Source organism: Microtus pennsylvanicus, chromosome 2 (assembly GCF_037038515.1).
Source record: "Microtus pennsylvanicus isolate mMicPen1 chromosome 2, mMicPen1.hap1, whole genome shotgun sequence".
NCBI lineage: Eukaryota > Metazoa > Chordata > Mammalia > Rodentia > Cricetidae > Microtus > Microtus pennsylvanicus.
The window spans coordinates 90,079,233-90,100,577 of NC_134580.1; the positions used below are offsets into that span (position 1 = coordinate 90,079,233).

A 21,345-nucleotide genomic window follows, 5' to 3' on the forward strand; every position below is an offset into this window, starting at 1 on the left:
CAATGTCATACTCATCTAAAGCTGACAGCCAAAGGACTACTTTGCTTACATGTTTATGTAATTTATTCTGTTCTTTAAAAAAAAAGATGATCAGTAAGAAATATAATGAGGAAATATACTGATGATCAATTAGTGCAGATAATATATTATTCATGTGAGGCAAATAGAATTTTTCAAAATCTAACAGCTCTAAAGATTTTTATGTAGTTTAAAATTACTATTTTTTAACCACTAAGTCTGAAATAACTTTGACTTTTAGAGTTCAGGTCTGAATATGCTTTGCCATGCTCTTCACTCAATATATCTCTACAGGTATTTGTAGTGGTATTTTTTAATCAGTTAATTTAAGCAAATGTTGTAATATGTATTTGTACATGAACAATTGTAAACCTGGTTTGTATATTTCAATCTGATATCTGTGTATATCTAATATGGTGTTCAATATGCTTCCTCGCTGGGGTTTTCCAACAATTTATATTATATGCTTAAGCTAAAATTTTAATTAACAATATCACAGAAAAAAATCTGCTGATATCCAATGAAATCATTATGCATGGTGCTGACAATGGCAGTGTCCTGTTAGACCATTTTCACTGATATTCAGTCTAACTCCTGTCCAGTTTCCAAATTTATTACTTATTTTCTTTGTGGAATGTCATCAGTGCTAGTGAGAAATTTAGATATTTTAAAAAAGAAGCCATACACTCATTATTTGGTTTCTCACATTGCTATCCTGCTTCCTCACTGCTCTCCTCTAGGGGAATTTCATGTTAGAGCAGGTGTATCACAGTCACAACTGATGCTTCTCTCCTTGAGTTGTTGCTCTCAGCACATTTGCACTTTATCTCAATTTGGGCAGCAGTGTCAATATATTTGGCTTAGAATTCTCTTTACATTAATGCACTTATATTCCATTAAGTTTCAAAGTAAATGTAAACTCTACAAAAAAGTTATTTCACTCATATGATTATTTCATAATCTTTCTTTTATTGCAGGTCATTTCTATGACACACTGGGTAAAATGGATCGAAGCAATCAGTCTGTGGTGTCAGAATTTATGCTTTGGGGACTTGCACAGTCACAGAGTGTCCAGGCTTTACTCTTTGTGGTATTCTTGACACTTTTTCTCTTTATTGTTTTTGGAAATACTGTTATCATGGTCTTAATCACCACTGACCGCCATCTCCATTCTCCCATGTATTTCTTGTTGGCTAACCTGTCCTTTATTGACACGTGTCTTTCCTCAAACACCACTCCTAAGATGATATCAGACATTCTCAGAGGAAACAAGACCATTTCCTTTTCAGGCTGCATGTCCCAGATTTTTTTTGCCCATTGCATTGCTGGAGGAGAGATGATCCTGTTAGTGGCAATGGCCTATGACCGCTATGTGGCCATCTGCAAGCCACTCCATTATTTCACCATTATGAACCTGAAAAGATGCTCTGGACTGGTGTTGGTTTCATGGACTACTGGTTTTATTCATGCCATGAGTCACCTGTTAGTGATAGTGGAGTTGCCTTTTTGTGGCCCCAAGGAAATAGATAGTTTTTTCTGTGACATGCCATTGGTGATCAAGCTAGCTTGCATGGATTCCCATGATCTGGATATTCTAATGAATGCTGACTGTGGGGTTGTAGCTATAGCCTGTTTCATTCTCTTGCTCATTTCCTACACATATATCATTATCACTATTCGTCAGAGCTCCAAAGCTGGTACATCTAAGGCTCTGTCCACGTGCAGTGCCACATCACAGTGGTGATGATCTTCTTTGTGCCTTGTCTTTTCATCTATGTATGTCCACTCAATATTATCTGGTTGGATAAATTTCTTGCTGTATTTTACTCTGTTTTTACACCTCTCCTAAACCCAACTATTTATACACTGAGAAATAAAGAGATGAAAAATGCTATGAAAAGGTTCATAAGCAACCACCTTGGTCCCAAAGGAAATCTCTAAACCCAGAATGTAAACTAATTACTTCAAATAATGAGAGTAACTGTATGAAATACACTGTAAATCAGCAAATAAAGTTCTGTATTAATTTTCCTATATTGATATAATTTAGCATGTTAAAGAGAAATGATAATTTACTGACCAACCATGAAAACATTGTGAATCTTTGCTCATGTTCTCCCTCCTTCTGCTCCTCATTTGGACCTTGGGAGCTCAGTCCAGTGCTCTAATGTGGGTCTCTGTCTCTATCTCCATCCATACCAGATGAAGGTTCAATGGTGATATGCAAGATATTCATCAGTATGGCTATAGGATAGGGTCATTTCAGGTTCCCTCTCCTCAGTTGCCCAAGGAACTGACTGGGGACATCTCCTTGGACACCTGTGAGTCCCTCTAGAGTCAAGTCTCTTGCCAACCCTAACATGGCTCCATTAATCAGGATATATACTTCCCTGCTCCCATATCCATCCTTCCTTTATCCCAACCATCCCATTCCCCCAAGGAAGTCACGACCACGAGGGGTACACCCACCCACTCTGACAGTGGGGCTGATCTATGGGGAGCTCACTAAGGCCAGCTGGACTGGGACTGAATAAGCATGGGATAAAACCGGACTCTCTGAACATGGCAGACAATGAGGGCTGATGAGAAGCCAAGGACAACGGCACTGGGTTTTGATCCTACTGCATGAACTGGCTTTGTGGGAGCCTAGCCTGTTTGGATGCTCACCTTCCTGGACCTGGATGGAAGGGGGAGGACTTTGGACTTTCAACAGGGCAGGGAATCCAGACTGCTCTTCAGACTGGAGAGGGAGGGGAATGAAGTGGGGGGAGGAGGGGAGGAGTGGGCGGAGGGGGCGAGGAGTGGGAGGACGGGGAGGGAAATGGGAGGTGGGGAGGAGGCAGAAATTTTTTCAATAAAAAAATAAATAAATAAATTCTGCTATAGGAATTCCTACAGCCAGTAGCCTTTAAGTTACCTGCTCACTTTGGTGTGACCTCTATACTATAAATGCCAATGTAAAACATGTGTCTGGCCTCTCTTCCGATTCCGTTGCTGTTCCCCGTTGGAGCAGAAGACTGTGATTTGTGAGTCTACCCCTAAATAAATAACCCTTGATTATATTAAAAAAAATATTCAGTATTGTCCCATCTGCAAAAGATGCTTATACAGCTACATTCCACACATGTATGTCCATTTTTATAACCAAAATAACATGGAACTTTGTATAGTAATCATTGATAATTATAATTTAGGCTTGCTGATTAAAAAACACATAGCAATTTTACTTTGATATCAGTTGAACTTTTTGCAACTCCAATTGAAATTGTAAAAAGAGGTGTCCTTCCTAGTTTTATAAAATAAGTAAAAGTAATGTTTGTATTCCATATAGGTAATAATCACCGCATCCAGCTCATAACTGCTAATATCACATAAAGTTACAGAATACACTGAACTTAATCAGGTACATGATCAAGAGTAACACAGATTTGACACAGATTTGCCATGCAGTAGGGAATTATGTTCACAGTATAATTTTTGTTTATCTTTTGTTCTGTTCATATCTCACATTTTAAAGCAGATGGTCTCATAACTACAAAAATCTTAAACAATTTGATTATATACATTCAGTAAGTGATAAGGCAACAGAAAGTTTCTCTTTAGTATTTAAGCATAAAGTGAATAATTTTGAAAGTTATTTAATTTAATCAATAGTGACATGACATATACAATGTTTTACTTGTCTAATATTCTATTTCTACAGATTTGCAACCCTCAATATTACTCTCAACAGAGAAAACTCCAAGGGATTTCTATGATAATTATTTCCAGGGTCCTCATTTTGGTCAGAACACACAGAGATAATATTCACCCATGAGGCAAACTCAGGAAGTGAATATATATTGAGCTGAGGGGACGTTTGTCTCTACACAACAAGATTAACTTCATAGGCACACATCAGACTGGCAGAAAATATGACCAAAAAGAAAATTGTGAACTTGATAAGTCATCAATGTGATATTCTTCTGTAAGTTATTCTTTAAATATTTCTACTCATCTCCTTTTTACTGATGCTCACCTTGTTTTAGTTCCATATTTTCCTTTACTTCTGACATCTTTAGAGTTAATTAATGTTTCCTCTAAACATGCTATTCCATGTGAGCTCATAAACACATCAGGAAATTATCATTGTTTTCTGGTAACACATAAGAGAAGTATCCTGTTAAAGTCATACAAATATTTCATTTAACTTAACCAGAAAAAATATTTTTAGTCCAAACTGTGCAACATAGATAACATTCAGAATAGAATTGGTAGGAAAAATAAAAAAAGTTAAGTGGTTATTTTGAAAATAATTTAAAAATATTCTGCCAACTATCATCTACTATAAGAAAAAAATCAGTCTCTTCAAAGGATGAGCTTCCTCATTTATTCTTAAATGTAGAGGGGTCAATCCTGAAGCCATATGCAACAAAAAAATTGGTTCAACAAATTCAATTTATGTTTATTTGTATATACACACATACATACATATATACATACATGAATACATACACCAAGATAGATAGCAATAAGAATCAAGGAAAAAGAGGCTACCCACTTAAGGGGCAGCATGTGGACAGTATGTGGGGATAGTATTTATTAGTAGTTTGAGGAAGAAAAGGGGTGGGTAAAATGATGAAATTCTACTTCAATTAAAAACATTTTAATAGTAAAGTCCACATACAAGCAAACAACAACAACAACAACAACAACAACAAAACCAAACAACACAAGATAGAAATAATCAATCTGCTAGCAAAGCAAGCTATTAGGAACCACCACCCTTCAGTCATCAGTGTCTGTCACATGGTGTCTCTTACATTGTGTAGTTATGACTACAACTATAAATATTTACAGAAATGTGAATACTGAGACTATTACAAAGTTTAACACTTTGACAGAAGGGTAATAAAATCAGAAAAAGATTGAAAAATACATCAGGTTTGCTTCTAGACCATAATAAGGTTATTCAATTAGTTTCCGTTTATTAATCTTTTATACTTATTACATGTAATCCAGCAACAGATTTTCTAGGAGAACTGTTACTAAGTTAGATGCAATAATTACAGAGATAATTTAATAGATTTGTGTATTTCATTAGGTATTTGAAATCCTGATAGATCCTAAGCAAGAGAAGGGTGAATTGAATGTTATGTTACTGAAAAGCAGTTTGAATGTTGAATGTGTCCTTTCCATGTATGTGTTTCATAGATGTTGAATAGATATATCTCAACTTAATTGTAACCTTCAAGTATTTAAAAGATAGTTGATTTTATGTGTCTATATCAATAACAACACATAAATATGTGTGATTTTATGTATCTATAAATGTGTGGGTACATATAAAGTATATATGCACAAATATATAAATATACTCAGATAAAATACACAAGTAAAATATATATATTTGACATACATATCTTAAACACAATGTTTGGATGAATGATGAAGGCATTGGATTTTACAAACTAGGAAATATGATTTATTAAACAACTCATGTATCATTATATTCTGTTAGTAGAAAGATTTAATAATCCCTGTGTGTATATTTTATACTATATATTTACAGCACAATATTAAATTGATTATATTTATGCTACTGTAATCTATGACATTTTTCCTAACTTCTAAATAATCACGTGGAAACAAAACAGTGCTAATAACATCATTAAAACATTTCTGTTAAAGCGTGGTTGTTCCTTTGTATAGAAAGTAGTTGTAAGATAATTTACATTCAAAGTGGCCTGATACAGTACTGTTCTAAATCTAAAATCCTAGAGGATACAACTTACAAGGTATTACTTTAGACTTGGTTTTATTTTGTAACAACTTTTCCAAAGAAAGTCTGACACAAATGCATGTTCTTTATAAGTAATTCCCTTTATGAGTGGCACAGTGCTGTTTTGATTGTCAAAATTAAACTCAAAACATCCAACACCAATAGATATACTAACAGTCAGTGTGGAAAGCTTAGAATTCCTCAATCTTATGCAAAGAACCATGGTCAACTAAGGAATTCTGGGAGTGAGAGAAGCATAACCCAGGGAAAATCACACCACTTGGTTATCCACACCAAATGGTCAGCCCTGGAAATGTATTTACAAGTACCATACTGTAGACAGAATAGTTTGAATGTATAAACATTGAGAAAACAGAGTTTCTTTTCTACACCCTTTTTTTAAATGTAGATTCTCTTCTCATACAATACATTCTGAATGCAGTTTTCTCCTCTACTTCTCACAACTTCTCTGTACCTCTTCTCTTATTGGGATCCCTTAGGTCTCCCACTAGGAAAGAACAGGTTTCTAAGAGATAACGAAAAAACATAATAAAATAAAATGTAATAAGATAAAACAAAAACTATCATATCAATGTTGGACAAGACAAACCAACTAAAAAATTAAAGAACTGCCGGGCGGTGGTGGCGCACGCCTTTAATCCCAGCACTCGGGAGGCAGAGGCAGGAGGAACTCTGTGAGTTCGAGGCCAGCCTGGTCTAAAAGAGCTAGTTCCAGGACAGGAACCAAAAGGCTACAGAGAAACCCAGTCTCGAAAATCAAAAAAAAAAAAAAATTAAAGAACCCCAAGAGAAGGCACAGCAATCAGAGACACATTCATTTACACATTCAGGAGTCTCTTCAAAGTACTAAACCAAAAGTAATAGTACATATACAGAAGACCTTTAGGTACCATGCTTCTTGTTTCAGTCTTTCTAAGTTCATATGAGATTTGTTTAACTGATTTCGATGGCTTTGCTCTCATCATGAATTTGAAGGACAACAAGGAACAGTATATGGGGCAATTTAGACTGAGGAAATAAAGATAGAAATGTTGTAATTACATTAGGATCTTAAAAATTAAAAGAAATTAACACAAAATCAAAACAAAAAGTTCAGGCTGGCCTAAAACATTTAGACATGTGAAATAATAAATAAAATAAATGACGAAAAATTCTTTGTTGTTTAACCAGCGTATTTTCCTTAGATATTTGATAAATCTCTGTAAGCATGAGTGTTTACATATCTCCCATAATGCTCCTATAGTAGTTGGATGTGTTACCTGATGTCTTCAGAACATTTTTGTTTTTCATCCTCACTCCACCTTTTTCAGTCCTCAGAAAACAAGAATGTAAAATAATTCTGATAGTGCCGTTAATTATTTCATTGTTCACCTGCTTCAGGATAAAATAAAATAAGACCAATGAGTTGAAAAGCATCAAGAGAGTTACTGAAGGGAGCAAAATAATGGGCAATGATTGTCCACCATCTGGCTGGATATTGTCCATTAGGTCAGTACAAGCGTTCCACTTGTGCTTTGAGGTAAGTAAGTTGTGCCCACTGAAAGAATAAGGTCACAGTCATCTAATGCTGACAGCTGAAGGACAATTTTGCTTATATGTTTACATAATATATTCTGTTCTCTAAAACAAAGATTTTCATTAGATAAGTGATATGAGAAAATATGCGGATGACAGATTTATGTGAGGAAACTAGAATTTTTCAAAATCTAAGGGTTCTCACAACTAGTTTATGCAATTTAAGATCAATATTTTTTTTACCAGTAAGACGGAACTAATTGTGATTTTAAGAGTTCAAGGTTGGAATATGTTTTGACATATTGTCGTTTGTTCAACACATCCCTATAGGTACTTGCAGTGGTATTGTGTTAATCAGTTTTATTGAATCAATAAATTCTGCTATATACTTTTGTGAATGATATCTGTGAACCTGGTTTATATATTTCAGTCTGGTATCTGTGTATGCCTTATATGGCATTCTACTCTGTATGCTTCCTCACTGAAGTTTTCCTATCAGTTTTATTATAGTGTTAATCTAAAATTTCACCCCTCTATGTCACAGAAACAATTCTACTGTTGTCAAATGAAATAGTTGTACATGATTCCAAAAATGGTGGCATCCTAGGAGACCAGTTACACCGATTTCAATGGAACTCCCCATCAGCTTCCAAATACAATCTTCACTTTTTTTTCTAGTATGGAATGCCAGAACTGCTAGTGAAAAATTTAGACATTTAAAAAAATGACACACATTTTTAGGTTTTCACATTGCTGTCCTTCTTTCTCACTGCTCTCCTCCAGAGGAATTTCTGAATAGAGCAGGTGTGTAACAGTCACATATGATGCTCCTCTTCATGGGGTGTTGTTCATGGCTCATAAGCTCACTTTGGGTATCAGTGCCACTCATATTTGGCTTAGATTTGTCCTTACATTTATGCATCTCTATTCAGGGAAGTTTCAAAGTGAATGTCAAAGTCTACACAGGAAATAGAATTCATCATATGACTTGCTGATAATCTTTTTATTTTTTGTAGGTTACTTCTGTGTTCACAGTTAGCATAATGGATGGAGGCAATCAGACCTGGGTGTCAGAATTTATACTTTTTGGGCTTTCCCAGTCACAGAATGTCCAGGTTTTACTCTTTGTGATGTTCTTGATACTTTATCTCTTTATTGTGTCTGGAAATATTATCATCATTGTCTTAATTACCACTGACCACCATCTCCATTCTCCCATGTACTTCTTGTTGGCCAACCTGTCATTTGTTGATATGTGGCTTTCCTCAGTCACCACTCCTAAAATGGTATCAGACTTTCTCAGGGAAAACAAGACCATTTCCTTTGCAGGCTGCATGTCTCAAGTCTTCTTCGCTCATTGCATTGCTGCAGGAGAGATGGTGCTCTTGGTAGTAATGGCTTATGACCGGTATGTGGCCATCTGCAAACCACTCCACTACTTCACCATTATGAATCTGAGAAGATGCTCTGGACTAGTGCTGGTTTCCTGGACTACTGGCTTTATTCATGCCATGAGTCACCTGGTAGTGATTGTGGAGCTGCCTTTTTGTGGCAACAAGGAAATAGATAGCTTTTTTTGTGACATGCCATTGGTGATCAAACTAGCATGCATGGATTCCCATGATCTGGATATTCTGATGAATGCTGACTGTGGGGTTGTGGCTGTAACCTGCTTTACTCTGTTGCTCATTTCCTACACATATATTCTTATCGCTGTTCATCAGAGTTCTAAATCTGGTGCATCTAAGGCTCTGTCCACATGCAGTGCCCACATCACAGTAGTGATGATATTTTTTGTCCCCTGCATTTTCATTTATGTGTGGCCACTCAATATCATCTGGTTGGACAAATTTCTTGCTGTATTTTACTCTGTTTTTACACCTCTTCTAAACCCAGCTATTTATACACTGAGAAACAAAGAGATGAAAAATGCCATGATAAGATTCATAAGCAACTATCTTGGCCCTAAGGAAAATTCCTAATATCTAGATATGTAAACTGATTTTTTCAAATAAAATGAGACTAACTGAATGAAATAGATTTGCAATCAGGAAATAAAATTTTGTAATAATTTCTCTATAGACATATAATTTAATATGTTAAAGAGAATATGACATTTTTACAGACCAACAATGAAAATATTGTGTATTCTTCATTTTAAATGTAAAAAATGTAAAAAATGCTCTTTGTATACAAGAATGTCATACAGCAATTCTTCTGTGTCTCTAATAAAGTTTACCTTGACATTAATTGAACAAACTCATATGTTTATCTTTGTGTATATCATCTTTGTATATTTTATATGAGTACAATTCTGTACAACATCACATGCCCCAAACTGTTCAATTTCTTTGCCAATTATTGATAGTCATTACCTTTGCTTTATATCAGTTCACTAATGTAGTGGGAAGAAAAACTGAAGCAAAGTAGAAACAAAAGTTATTGCTTCACAAAATTGCAGTGAACTATACTTTCCTAATTTTAAATCACACGAAAATAGCCTAATAATAAAGCACAGCAATAAATTATAATGAGATTTCTAAATTATCCCAATCTGAGACTAAAATTTCTTCCTTCAACTATTATTTATTATTGTATAATACACTAAAATATAATTTCCATGAGTACTGTGCCCATAAATTGCCTGATTAACTATTAAAACTGTTGTACTTATTTCAATGATCAACACACTTGGGACATTTTAAAGCTTTTTTGTTAAGTACTCCTACAAGTCTATTGGTCAGCACACCTGCAGATGTCTCTTAATCATTCCAAAACTGCTTATAAATGAAGGGGCTTTAGGTGGTCCCAGTATGGCAAACATGGCTCTGGCTGGTGTTGTCCTCTCCAATTCCTTCTGCCTTTCTAAAAACCATTAGAGCCGGGTGGTGGTGATGCACGCCTTTATTCCCAGCACTCGGGAGGCAGAGGCAGGCGGATCTCAGGGAGTTCGAGGCCAGCATGGTCTACAATAGCTAGTTCTGGGACAGGCACCAAAGCTACAAAGAAACCCTGTCTCGAAAAACCAAAATAAAATAAAATATATGGGAAGTAGACAAAATTGCCGGGGAGAAAATTGGGATCTTGGGGGTGGGGTGGGATGGAGTAAGGGGAGATGGGGAGAGAAAAGGGAGAAGGGGAGGATGGGGGGAACTTGGGGAAAAAGGATGATTGGGATAAAGGAAGGTTGGATAGGGGAGCATGGAAGCACAATTCTTAGTTAAGGGAGCCACCTTAGGGTTGGCAAGAGACTTGAACCTAGAGTGGCTCCCAGGAGCCCAAGGCGATGTCCCCAGTTAGTTCCTTGGGCAGCTGAGGATAGGGAACCTGAAATGACCCTATCCTAGAGCAATACTGATGAATATCTTGCATATCACCATAGAACCTTCATCTGGTGATGGATGGAGATAGAGACAGAGACCCACACTGGAGTACTGGACTGAGCTCCCAAGGTCCCAATGAGGAGCAGAAGGAGGGAGAACATGAGCAAAGAAGTCGGGACCACGAGGGGTGCACCCACCCACTGAAACAGTGGAGCTGATCTACTGGGAGCTCACCAAGGCCAGCTGGACTGTGACTGAAAAAGCATGGGATAAAACCGGACTCTCTGAACATGGCGAACAATGAGGGCTGATGAGAAGCCAAGGACAATGGCATGGGGTTTTGATCCTACTTCATGTTCTGGTTTGTGGGAGCCTAGCCAGTTTGGATGTTCACCTTCCTAGATATGGACGGAGGGGGGAGGACCTAGGACTTACCACAGGGCAGGGAACCCTGACTGCTCTTTGGATTGGAGAGAGAGGTGGAGAGGAGTGGGGGGAGGGGGAGAAAGGTGGGAGGAGGGGGAGAAGGGTGGGAGGAGGGGGAGGGAAATGGGAGGCTGGGAGGAGGCGCAAACTTGTTTTTTTTTCCTTTTCTCAATAAAAAAAAATTTAAAAAATAATAAAATAAATAAAAACCATTAGACTACATTTCTAAAGTTAGCCTTTGTGGTTTATTCTTTTATTTGTTCACTCCCTCTTACTGATGTTGATAAACAAGGTTCAGCTACCAAAGTATTTCACTCCAACAATGAAAAGCTCCCTTTGGTTGCCCTAATTAACATGTACAATTAAAATTAAATATTTCATCCTGACAGGAGGTTTCCCCTTTTCACTTTACAAACTACCATTTTCCTATAGCCTTGCCTGTTTCCTTTCCTTTCCGAGCTCCTCCTTTGTCCCTAAGGACAAATCTCTTCCTCCTGCCCCCTCTTATCCCCTGCCCTTTGTATGTCTGGGGCAAATAAATATCTGTGTTGAGAACTTGATCTCTAAGTTTCTTGTGCTAATACTGGACCCTTTAACAAGGCTCAGCAGACAATGAGAATGTTGAAATAGAAGACTAACTTCATGTCCTTGGTCCAGCAATCTCTGGGTTATTTCCTGAAACTTGATGCCAAGATTTTTCTTTTAGAAGCTTCTTTGTGCCTGGATTTTCAGCATTAGATTCCATTAAGACTTTCTTCCATGAGAGAAAATGTTATATATAATATGCTTCCACCCTTTTCTTAAAATTGATTTTTATTGAGCTCTACATTTTTCTCTGCTCCCCTTCCCCATTCAGCCACCCCCGCAAGTCCCCATGCTCAAAATTTACTTATGAGATCTTGTCTTTTTCTACTTTCCATATAGATTAGATCTATGTAAGTCTCTCTTAGTGTCCTCATTGTTGTCTAATCTCTCTGAAATTGTGATTTGTAGGTTGATTTTCTTTGCTTTATGCTTAAAAACAACCTATGAATGAGTACATGAGATAATTTTCTTTCTGTATCTGAGATACCTTACTCAAAATAATGTTTTCTAACTCCATCCATTTTCCTAAAAAATTCAAGATGTCATTATTTTTTTCTGCTGTGTAGTACTACATTGTGTAAATGCACTACATTTTCCTTATCCATTCTTCGGCCAAGGGACATTAAGGTTGTTTCCAGGTTCTGGCTATGACAAACAATGCTGCTGTTACCATAGTTGAACACATATCCTTGTGGCACGATTGAACATCCTTTGGATATATTCCTAAAAGTCGTATTACTGGGTCTTGAGGAAGGTTGTTTCCTAATTTTCAGAGAAATCGCCACATCCAAAGGGGCTGTACCAGCTTGCATTCCTACCAGCAATGCAGAAGTGATCCCTTTTCCCCACAACCTATCAAGCATAAGTTGTCATCAGTGTTTTTGAAACTGGCTATTCCTACAAGTGCAAGATGGAATCCCAGAATTGTTTTGATTTGCATTTCTCTGATGACTAAGGATGTTGAACATTTCCTTGTCTTTCAGCCATTTTAGATTCCCCTCTTGAGAGTTCTCTGTTTAGGTCTGTACCTCATTTTTTTTATTGGATTATGTGTTCTTTTAATGACCAAGTTCTTGAGTTTTTCCTTTATTAATAGCTCCTTTATTTTACTACCATTGATTAGAATTTTCTTATACTTTAATATCTGTTTGGATATTTCATCCTAGTTTTTTATTTGATCAGGCATCATTTTAACCCTTTTATACATAAATTTCCATTTTTATTCACTGCTTTATATTATAATTTACTCAATTAAGTCGCTTGTTGCTCACAGTTTGTGATGTTCAACTTTAGTCTGTTTTCATGAAAACCATGGGAAAGATAAAAGTTGGTAGAATAACTGCTATTTTAAAAAAATATAGTCTCCTTTATTTCTGTTTTGAAATTTAATATCCCTCACTATGATAGCAGAGTATCTGCACATTAGTAAGCACACAAATATACACATTTGCACCTAAATGAACACATTCCAATTTCATCTATAATGTTCCAAAGGAACATGTACTAAGATTGAAGTAAGTCATCATCCCGAAACAAGTTGTGAAATATCAAAGAGTGAAAACACTTGACAACATTAACATAGACAATTAGCATTGCTATTATAATATTATCTAATATTCACTTAGTGATGATTTTTTGTCATACATTTATATTGTCAAATCATAGTTGGTTAGCAGGCAGATATATCCTTTATGAACCTTTGACGTTGGCATATAAACACTTATGTCTGTACACATTGTCTTTGTAAGATGGATTGCAATAATTTTTTAGTATGTTTTTATAGAAAAGGAGCCAAATAAATAAATAAATTATTTTTATTATGTCAAACACTAAATATCCAGATCTTCTCAGTTGTGCAGAAATATTAATATAACAATACCTTTAATTTTTCAGAAAATTAATGAATAGTATTTCAAATTAGTGTTATTAATTTGGAAACAATATAAAAATATAAGTTATAATCATATAGAATAAATTGGGCAGTATGAAAACTTTCTTTATCAATTACTAAATAAGGTAAAAATGAATATTAAAATTGTCATAAGATTTGATGAATAATTCAATAAATTTTTTATTTCATTATCCCAATCTCATAACTACAGAAGATCTAAGGCTTTCCCAAAAATTTAAATTCCATTGTCTCAGACGTCTCATAGCTGTTTTCATCTCTGTGTTCCTCAATGTGTATATAATGGGGTTCAAGAGAGGAGTGACCACAGAATAAAACACGGCAAGAAATTTATCTAACGACCTGATGGGAAAGGGCCAGGCATAAATGAAGACACAAGGTCCAAAAAACAGAAGAACAACTGTGATGTGAGCAGTCAGTGTGGACAAAGCCTTAGATGATCTATCAGAAGGGCGGCGCTGGATGGTCATTAGAATGACAGTGTAGGAGATGATTAGAAGAACAAAAGAACACACAGTGAGTATACCACTGTTGGCAATGACCATGATGTCCAACCTATATGTGTCTGCACAGGCAAGTTTGACTACTCTTGGAAGGTCACAATAGAAGCTGTCAACCTTATTGGGACCACAAAAGGGTAAGTTCACTGCAAAGGCCAACTGACTCACTGAGTGTAGGAAGCCGATTCCCCATGCAGCCACCACAATGCCAAAACACACGTTGTTACACATAATTGTAGTGTAGTGTAGAGGCTTACAGATTGCTACATATCTGTCAAAGCCCATGGCTATGAGGGTCACCATCTCACTTCCCCCAAAGAAGTGAAGGAGAAATATCTGTGCAAGGCAGCCCTTGAGAGAAATGACCTTACGTTTGCAGAAAAAGTCAGCAATCATCTTGGGAGCTGTCACAGAAGACAGAGACAGATCTATGAATGAGAGGTTGGCCAACAGGAAGTACATAGGAGAGTGGAGATGGGAATCAGAAGTCACGGTGATGACAATAAGAAGGTTGGCAAACACAATTCCTACTAGAAAACAAAAAAGAATGCAAACAGAAAGATGTGAAGTTCTTGAGAATCAGAGAGTCCAATTAAAATGAATTCAGTCACCACAGAGTGATTTGTTTCCCTTGTTGACTCATTCCAGAAGAGAGTCTCTGCACTTGCCTTGGAGAAGACAATGGAAAGGATATCAGTGTTGTTATGTGCAAATTCTACCCTCAGCTCACCCATTAATGACCTGCTATTAGCCATTGTATAAAAGCTCCCAGACTAAAAATCAGAACTCATAAATTTTGCTATCGTGCATCCTGGTTCTTTTCTGCAGGTTAGCCAAGCTCTCATGTCCGATGGTTCTAGACTCCATCCTCAAGCAATGCTGCTCTCTGTGCTGCTCTCTCTGTACTCCCATCCTAGACTCACTTCTCTTCCTCAGAAAGTCAGAACACTATTTTGTACAGAACATTCCTTACCTTATTTGGTGTTAAAGTACTGAGGGGAAAAAAGTTACCATTATCTGTTATAGCAGACATTTTTAGCATAAAAGACAAAGATAAATATTGATGAGTAACACCCATCTATTCTTGTAGGATAAAATGAAATTTTACAAAAATAAAGGCTGAAAATAGGATTAAAATAAGGAATAATGTAAAAGTGAGAAGATGAATGATTCCTATCAGGGAATTTTAAGGTAACTTTAGAAAACTTCAGTAAGGTTGTTTTTTTTTTTTTGAGAAACAGTGTAAAAGAGTTTAATGGAAGATTAATTTGGAAATAGATTCTGAATTAGTAAATGTGATTATTTTTTGTCATGAACATGGAACATTGTGAAAAAATAATTTAATTTGTTCACTTTGGCCTTGATGGGATTTTAAGACGCAGAGATTGGAAGCAAATTTAAGAACCTGTTTGAAGCCAACAGTAGGTAATAACTACAAGTTGTGGTTCTGTGGGCAGAAAAGGGGAAACATTCAAGAGGACTCATATGTAGCTCTTTTATTTCTTGAGAAGAGTGTTCATAAGCTGTCAGTCTGTGCAGTTGGATGTGTAGTGAATGACCTTGAACTTTGTGACCAATTTGGATAAACAATGCTGGGAGGATGGGGTATAACTATAAAAAACTGTTTCCTAGCACAATACACGAGGCATGTACCTAATAACTTATTGCTTTTACTAGAATAGTAAAAATATTAATAGGAGACAAGAGATTAAAATTGTTTTAAGATGCTTTAAGTATTTTTATTTGAGTAATCAGGAATAATGTAATATGTTTAACTTTGATAATAATTATAATGAACACATGGAGACAATATGTAACATTCCAATTACCTTTAAGAATATGACTGTATAAAAAGAACCAATGGAAAGTGGACATTGCCTGAATATGTAATTTACTTGGTATCCAGTTAGGGAGTAAACAACGACAGTTTTACATGGTATAAAGGAAACCTTTAATTGTTTCCTGGAGAGAAAGAAATATTGTTTGAAGTAATTTTATAGTGAATGAAGTAGCAGAAAAATATACAAAGGGCCAACGATGGCACATGCCTTTATCCTAGCACATTAGAGGCAGAAACAAGTGGATCTTTGAGTTCAAGGGCAGAGGGAGTTCCAGGACGTCCAAGTGTACAGAGTGAGTTCCAGGACATCCAGGACAACACAAAGAAACTCTGTCTAAAAAAAAACTAAAACAAAGAAGTAAAGGAATAATTTTCTGACTAGGAAACAGACTTGACAATAAGTAACAAAACTACAAAGATGCAAACTACAAAGATGGACATTGATGTACACTGTCTTTTAAAAGATAAAGGCATATAGAGTCACATTTGCCAAATTTCACAGAGAAATGATGTTATTTCTTATGAGGATTTATTATATCACAACACAGTGTGCTTAAAATTTGTGGTTATATTTCCATTTTCCAAGTCTCTTTCTTACCCTGTGTAGTTAAGCACCAAATTGCTGTTTACAATGTTCTATGCATTCTTACTGGTTCAATTTTTCCAGACATAAGGATAGATCTAATCATAAAATAATTCATGAAATTTCTTTTAGTTCATGTCTTCTTATTGCAATAAAAATATAATCATACCAGCACTGACAGTACTCTAGGATAGAATTCTTATTGTAAAATGCATTATGGTATGGCTAATTCATTAAAACCTTTTGTGAATAAGAGTATGCAAATTGAAGATGTTGTGAGTGTTATTTGCTTCAAAGTATTGGTACATTTTTTTCCACTGATAGAGAATAAAACATTCCAGATCATAGTTCTATGAAAAATGTTCCATGAATGAAGATGGTTCAAGGGTTCTCATGTGTACAAAAACAAATTACCATAGTAGAAAATAAGAAGTTAACAATGCTATTTTTCAGAAAGAAAAGAATTCTGTGGTTCATTATTGTTCACATCTTCAGAATTATGCTTCTAAGGGGAGAATAATAAAAGAATAATAAAGTAGAATTTACATCTAGAGTCTTTTTACTAGCACAATCTCCTCAAAGTTCTTTTGAGATTCTAAAAAGGACTCAAAAAGTTTAGAAGAATGTAATGATTCTTTTATTCATTGAAAAAGTTTTGGCTCGTAAACACTACTTTAACTATATTAACCAAGGGCTGAATGTGATTAAACAGAAATTCTTTTAGCATATTCACTTTGAATTCAATCATTAAAATATTTTACTTTTCATAACCATCTTTTATCTTGATTTTTTTAAAAAGGAAAATATCTCTGCACTCAAAGGGATAAGAAGCAGAGCTTTGGGTTTAAGCACAGATCTACTTCTTGATCCTGGATATAATTAGAAAAATTTTTAGGCTTTCATTTTTTTTAACTTTCAAAATGGTATTATACAATCAATATTTCAGAATTTACACAATTGTAACAATATAGTTTGCAGGTTCTATATGAAAATATGTCCATAACTAGGTTTCCCTCAGATTACTTCTCCTTCTCCTGCTCCTCCTCCTCCTCTTCCTCCTCTTTCTCGTCCTCCTCCTCCTACTACTAAATAATAATAGTAAAGACATAGAACAAGAAAATACTATACTTTTGGAAAGAAGAGCTGCATAGAACCACTGCACAAGGAAGAAAAAAACATGTTAGCTTAGTAAAATTAGGTGTAGGAGCCAATAATTGTTGCCACTAAAATATTGATACTGAGGTTTGTCCTTTTCAATATTATTAATGTTAATTCAAGTATATATGACAGCCTTACATAATTTTCTGTTTTGGTTTTTGAAGAAGGAACATAACTGAGTCTTGAATAATTAAATGATTCTACTGATAGATGCATCTAGCTATTAATAAAATTCTAAACTGTAGTTGCTTCTACTGATGAATTTCAATTTTGGCATTTTACTTACCTCTTTCACAATTAAAGAATTCAACATCAATTTTAAGACAAAAAATAGTATAGAGTCCCTGTCATACATACTTTCAAATCATTAACATTTCTGGGAGATTGGCTTTTATGTGAATTGTCCTTCTGAGCAAACTGCTTTGCTAATGAAGTAACCAGAAGCCCATGAAGGGTGCAGAAATAGCCTGAAGTTGTCTCGAGATTCTGACTTTTATAGTATCACAGGTTTTCCCTTGGCCCCTGGAGGGAACATGAACTCTTCCTGAATTAAAGAACATTGCCACAATTTCTTGGATCTCACTCAATCTAAGTGTAATTAAAAAAACAACAAACAAACAAAAATGACAAAACAAAGTAATATTACAAAATTAAAATGTAGACAGATTAACAGGCAGTGAACGATATTTCAATTCTATAAAGAGGGTCAAGTTTTAAACATTGGTGGCTAGTAAGTGGAGAACATATCAAAAAAATTCTTGACTAATATTAAACACCTCAATTCTTATTTATCAATTTATTTTTTCAGATGTAATTGCCATGAAGACATTAAAGTGAGCTGAGATAAACAATCATGCTCCTGAAATTGTATCTGATAAATAAAATCAAGACTTCTCTGAAATTGTACTTTTGCTCACCAATTGTCCCAGGTTTTGTCTTAAGGAGCAGACTCATCTTCATGAGCATAGGCAGCTTGGGAACTGACACAGTAAGTCAAGTTTTGTGATATTGGTGGTATAGCTTTAGATAATAAGTCTCCTGAAATACTTTAAATTGTACATCACTTTTTACAACAGTCATTAAATTCATTGAGAAAGACTACCAGGGAAACAAAGTTATGTTATTAATAAAAGCAATATGCATAAGTATTGCATTATTCAAAGTACTACAACCTGCCTAAAAGGACATTGTACACTATCACAGAAAACCAGGAAAAATAGAGCACATAAATTTTAATAGTGTAGAGTTTCCTACCTCTCTGTCTTAAAGTACATATTAGAATACTTTCCTATCATTTTTCATAACTGATGGTTTACATAAACCCACATTTTATCCATTGGATGCACCTAATTTCCACAAGAAATATATATTAATAGCTAGTGTTTTTATTTTCATAAAAACACTGATAAAGTTATATTGCACACAAGTATGTACATTTATACAAACACAATAAAATAAAGGTTTGTGGAAAAATTGTTGATTACTTAAATAAAATGCAGATGCTTAAATGCAATACAAAACTTAATAAAATAATTGGAAAATAAGGGTAATACTTTTGCATTGTAATCAGAAGAATGCATTGTAACTTCATTTGAATGAAATCAATTGATAGGTACACTCCCTGAATTTCTAAAAAAATAATAAAAATGTTTTTATTCTATAGATTTAGTAGTCATGGATTTCTTGACAATGCATGGTATTGTTCTATGTTTTATTAACAAAATTTACTATGTAATTTCCATAGAACTTAAAACCTGTCTACTCAGTCTTCTGATAGCCAACTTCATATCTTTATTCCTTAAAGTATAGATAGCAGGATTTAAGACAGGAGTGATAACAAAGTCAACAATAGCGAAGAAATTATCCAGGGACTGAGTTGGGAAAGGCCACACATAGAGAAACATGCATGGAATAAAAAATAAAACCACAACTGTGATGTGAGCTGATAAGGTGAAAAATGCTTTGGATAAATCAGTTGAAGAATGTTGCCGGACAGTGACCAGGATAAAAATGTAGGACACAATCAGGAAAAAGAAGGTACACATAGATATGAAACCACTGTTGGCAGTGACCACAAATTCTAGTTTGTAAGTGTTTATGCACGCAAGTTTAATGACCCTTGGAAAATCACAATAAAAGCTTCCTATGTCATAGGGTCCACAGAAAGGTAAATCTATGACAAAAATAAACTGAGAAATGGCGTGAATCATGCCTATGGACCAAGCAGCTATTACCAAAATCACACACATTCTATGGTTCATAATCATGAGATAGTGAAGAGGCTTACAGATGGCTGTATACCTGTCATATGCCATGGCTATGAGCAGGACCATCTCCACTCCACCCATCACATGGATGAAGAACATTTGTATCATGCAACTGTGGAAGGAAATGACTTTACAACCAGTAAAAAGATCAGATATCATCCTCGGAACTGTAGTAGATGAAAGGCCCAAGTCGATGAGTGATAGGTTGGCCAGTAGAATATACATGGGGAAGTGTAAACTGGAGTCAAAAATCACTGTCAACACAATGAAAAGGTTTCCAAAAATGATTCCAACATAAAATAAGGAGAAGAAGAAGCAAAGAAAAACCTCCATTTCAAAGGATTGTGCAAGTCCCAGCAAAACAAATTCAGGTATAATAGAAGTATTTACTTGACCCATTGGATCAGAAAGTAAGGAAGACACTGGAAAATCCTGAAATACAAGATGAATTAAATTTAGAAGCATCAAAAGTAGATTAAATATAAGTAATTTTAAATCAGTAACCATACCAGAAATGAAGCTCAAGAGTAGAACATTTGCTTATCAAAGGGTTTATACTAAGAACAAGTAATTTTTAGTGGGTAGACTATTTATAAAATATTTGGAAATCAGGGTGCAAGAGATGTATTAAGGTTAGAAAGAGCTCCACTCAAAATGATGCATTGCATTAAATTATATTAAATGACAAAACATAGTTTAGGAGATAGCTTGTAAACTCAGATAAAACACATTAAACAAATTCAAGAAATTCAAGTGAAATAAAAAAGGATATTGAGACTGTGGATTGTATCTTGATTACACTTTACAGCTAATATCCACTTACGGGGGAAAATCTTGGTCCTGCCTCAACTTGATGTGCCATTCTGTGGTGACTCTCATGGCCCTTTTATGAGTGGAGAGGGAGGAAGAGTGGATGGGGGTTGGTAAAAGGGAGGTGGGGAGAGGGAACAGGAGGAGAAGAGTGAAGGGAAAACTGTGGTCAGTATGTAAAATAAATAAAAATTAATAAAAAGGAAAAACAAACAAACAAAAAGTTATTGAAAACTATCATAAGTGAGTACAGCATTCCAGAGAATCAAAAGACTCAAAGTTAAAGAAATCACTGTTAAACTGTAATATAAAACAATGAAATTAAGTGAATATCATGAATTAGAATGCAATGTGAGTTCAGACACTTAAACCTTACTTATTACAGATGTAAGTTGAAAAAGTGACTCCATGATATAATGCTTTTTTCTTAGGATGTGTGGGGTTTGCTCCTCTCTTAATAAGAGAGAGAGAGAGAGAGAGAGAGAGAGAGAGAGAGAGAGAGAGAGAGAGAGAGAGAGGGAGAGAGAGAGGAGAAATTCATCTTATACACATACTCGTGACTCTGTCAAATCTAACATGAGTTAACCCCCTCTCTGTCTCTCTCTCACACACACATATAAAGCAATGGA

At 35.3% G+C, this 21,345-nt stretch overlaps 2 protein-coding genes and 2 pseudogenes across 2 annotated transcripts; 2 read left to right on the forward strand and 2 right to left on the reverse strand.

Moving 5' to 3' along the window:
- The first annotated feature begins 1,018 nt into the window (after positions 1–1,018).
- On the forward strand, positions 1,019–1,959 carry LOC142844997 (olfactory receptor 4K3-like; annotated as a pseudogene).
- A 6,396-nt stretch (positions 1,960–8,355) lies between these two features.
- Positions 8,356–9,297, forward strand: LOC142844998 (olfactory receptor 4K3-like). The gene has a single exon (XM_075963763.1). It carries the CDS (start codon positions 8,359–8,361, stop codon positions 9,295–9,297), a length of 939 nt encoding a protein of 312 aa, XP_075819878.1. The 5' UTR covers positions 8,356–8,358.
- A 4,431-nt stretch (positions 9,298–13,728) lies between these two features.
- On the reverse strand, positions 13,729–14,813 carry LOC142844304 (olfactory receptor 4F4-like; annotated as a pseudogene).
- A 4,553-nt stretch (positions 14,814–19,366) lies between these two features.
- On the reverse strand, positions 19,367–20,305 carry LOC142844999 (olfactory receptor 4F4-like). Its single transcript, XM_075963764.1, has one exon. The coding sequence runs from the start codon at positions 20,303–20,305 to the stop codon at positions 19,367–19,369; it is 939 nt and encodes a 312-aa protein (XP_075819879.1).
- Between the last annotated feature and the right edge of the window lie 1,040 nt (positions 20,306–21,345).